This window comes from Lonchura striata, unplaced genomic scaffold, assembly GCF_046129695.1.
Source record: "Lonchura striata isolate bLonStr1 unplaced genomic scaffold, bLonStr1.mat Scaffold_91, whole genome shotgun sequence".
Lineage (NCBI taxonomy): Eukaryota > Metazoa > Chordata > Aves > Passeriformes > Estrildidae > Lonchura > Lonchura striata.
In genome coordinates, this window is record NW_027461190.1 from 1 (window position 1) to 2,920 (window position 2,920).

Consider the following 2,920-nt stretch of genomic DNA (forward strand, 5'->3'; position numbering starts at 1 on the left):
GGAAAATCTCCAGGAAGCAGAGAGAAGATCAGGGAAGGAGAGAAAACCAAAGCCAGAAATGCTGAGGCAGGGAGAGCTTAGAGATGTCCAGAGGATCCCCTCCAGTGCAGCCCCTCCCTCTGCACAAGCCCCCTCCCTCCTGTGCCCCAGCCAAGCCTCTGCCCTCAGGGCCGGGGCTCCAAGGTGTGCAGCCCCTCCTGTGCAGGCAGAGCTGCAGCAGAGCCGTGGGGCAGCTCTGCAGCCCCGGGCCCAGTTCCCTCTGCAGAGCACAGGGCTGGGAGCAGCTGCCCGGCACTGGGGGCTCTGGCAGGGGCACAGCTGGCTCAGGGTGACACAGCTGTCCCCAGTGCCCGGCTCTGGGCAGTGCTGGCAGTGCAGCCAGGGAAGGAGCTGCACCTCCCTTCATCCAGTGCCATCAGAGGGACACTTGAAAATCTCCCTGAGATTTCAGTCCAAGCTGGGAGCTTCAATCCAGGGTGCAAACATGTCTTAGAGCATCTCTGAGTTGTAAGATTGATGGGGAAAGGCAGAAGTGTTCTGAGACTGAAAATGCTTCTGAGTTGGTGAAATGAGCAATATGAGTCCTTGACTAAAAATGTGGAGCTGGGCTGTGGTGGATCCATCTGCTCTCAGATGTACCTGGGGGATTTTTAGGGGAAATGTGGGAAGCTGATCATCCTAACCCAGAGAAAGGTTAAAGCCCAGAGAAATTCTGAAGAGGTCAGAATGACAGACCATCTCCCCTCACTTTCCTCTCATCACTTCGCCGCACAGAACTTATTCATTTCTCCCTGAGTGCAGCAGAAATGCTGAGGATTTCTGATTTCCAGGAACACCAGGACTGATATAAGGGTGTTTATGAAGAAAACCCCAGAACTGTAGAACACAAAATACTGTCTATGTGTGTTCCAGGGGAGGGGGTATGGGAAATGGCTTTGATTTCGGTTACAGGCATCTCCTTTATCTCTTCATTGTCCTTTCCCCATGAACAGGTGTCCATGTGCAGCCACAGCAAATGTCCAACAGCAGCTCCATCAGCCACTTCCTCCTGCTGGCACTGGCAGACACGCGGCAGCTGCAGCTCCTGCACTTCTGCCTCTTCCTGGGCATCTCCCTGGCTGCCCTCCTGGGCAACGGCCTCATCATCAGCGCCGTAGCCTGCGGCCACCACCTGCACACGCCCATGTTCTTCTTCCTGCTCAACCTGGCCCTCAGCGACCTGGGCTCCATCTGCACCACTGTCCCCAAAGCCATGCACAATTCCCTCTGGGACACCAGGAACATCTCCTACACAGGATGTGCTGCTCAGCTCTTTTTTTTTGTCTTTTTCATGTCTGCAGAGTTTTCTCTCCTGACCATCATGTGCTACGACCGCTACGTGTCCATCTGCAAACCCCTGCACTACGGGACCCTCCTGGGCAGCAGAGCTTGTGCCCACATGGCAGCAGCTGCCTGGGCCAGTGCCTTTCTCAATGCTCTCCTGCACACTGCCAATACATTTTCCCTGCCCCTGTGCCAGGGCAATGTCCTGGGCCAGTTCTTCTGTGAAATCCCACAGATCCTCAAGCTCTCCTGCTCCAAATCTCACATCAGGGAACTTGGGCTCATTGCTGTTAGTGCCTGTTTAGGACTTGGTTGTTTTGTGTTCATTGTTTTCTCCTATGTGCAGATCTTCAGGGCTGTGCTGAGAATCCCCTCTGAGCAGGGACGGCACAAAGCCTTTTCCACCTGCCTCCCTCATCTGGCCGTGGTCTCTCTCTTCCTCAGCACAACCATATTTGCTCATCTGAAGCCCCCCTCCCTCTCCTCCTCATCCCTGGACCTGTCAGTGTCAGTTCTGTACTCAGTGGTGCCTCCAGCCCTGAACCCCCTCATCTACAGCCTGAGGAACCAGGAGCTCAAGGCTGCAGTGTGGAAACTGATGACTGGATGCTTTCAGGAACATTAAACTCCAGGCAAAATTCTGAAAATATTTGTAATAAAAGTTGTCTTTAATATTTCTTTTTGGTTTCATTTTGCAGGTTCTTATTCTTTGTTTTACTTTTTTTCATATTGTCCACAATAAATGAATTTTTCTGTGCCATTTCTCATTTTGTTTCTCTCCACGTTCCCTGTGGCCACAGACTGTGCCAATGAGGGGCTGCACTCTCGGTGCCTTTAAAGGAACTAAAGGATGTCCCAGCAGAGTTTTCTGCAGAGAGGCCCTTTTGTTGCCTTCTCTGGAGATGCAGCAGCAATGTCTGTGTGCAGAGCTGGGGCAGATCAGGGCTGGCACAGCAGCTGTGCCCAGGAGCAGCAGCACTTGGTGCTGCCAGTGCTGCTCCCGTGGCCCTGCCCTGCTGCCCTGGTGGCCCTGGTGTTGCTGCAGGGCCTGAGTGCTCTCGGGGCCGGGCACAGTCCTGGGGGTGGCAGTGCTGGGGCTGCAGCAGGGACAGGCCATGGGCACTGCTGGGGCAGCGCTGACGCCTCAGGCCAGGGCCTGGGGGCTCCAGGCTCCTTGCCCAGGCTCTCTCAAGAACACAGCCAGGCCAATGCTCAGCACAGAAAACCCCCGTGAGCAGCCCCAGGCTGGTGCTGTGGGGACATGGACCTGAGGCAGCACAAATGCCATCAGCCCCTGGGGCCAGGAAGGGCTGGGGGATGCCGGGGAAACCACTCAGCTTTGTCCTGGCCTCTGCAGTCAGCCATAAAGTTTGTTCCCATCAGCTGGGAGTTTCCTGTCCCACTGTAGACACTGCTGCTCAGAGCCAGGGCTGCCTGGCAGCCACCTCCAAACTGCCCTGAGCATTTCCTTGGCTTCACCTTTGCTTTCTTTACTCTTCCTGATACAAATTTCTTCCTCTTGCCCACCCCTGTTCCCTCCCCTGCACACAGCCCATCCCTGTTTGCCCTTTCATCTCTGGCCCCACTCCCCATTGCA

The 2,920-nt window shown here is 55.1% G+C and overlaps 1 protein-coding gene across 1 annotated transcript; it reads left to right on the top strand.

Moving 5' to 3' along the window:
- The first annotated feature begins 1,015 nt into the window (after positions 1 to 1,015).
- Positions 1,016 to 1,948, top strand: LOC144248789 (olfactory receptor 14J1-like). The gene has a single exon (XM_077790778.1). The coding sequence runs from the start codon at positions 1,016 to 1,018 to the stop codon at positions 1,946 to 1,948; it is 933 nt and encodes a 310-aa protein (XP_077646904.1).
- The last annotated feature ends 972 nt before the right edge of the window (positions 1,949 to 2,920 follow it).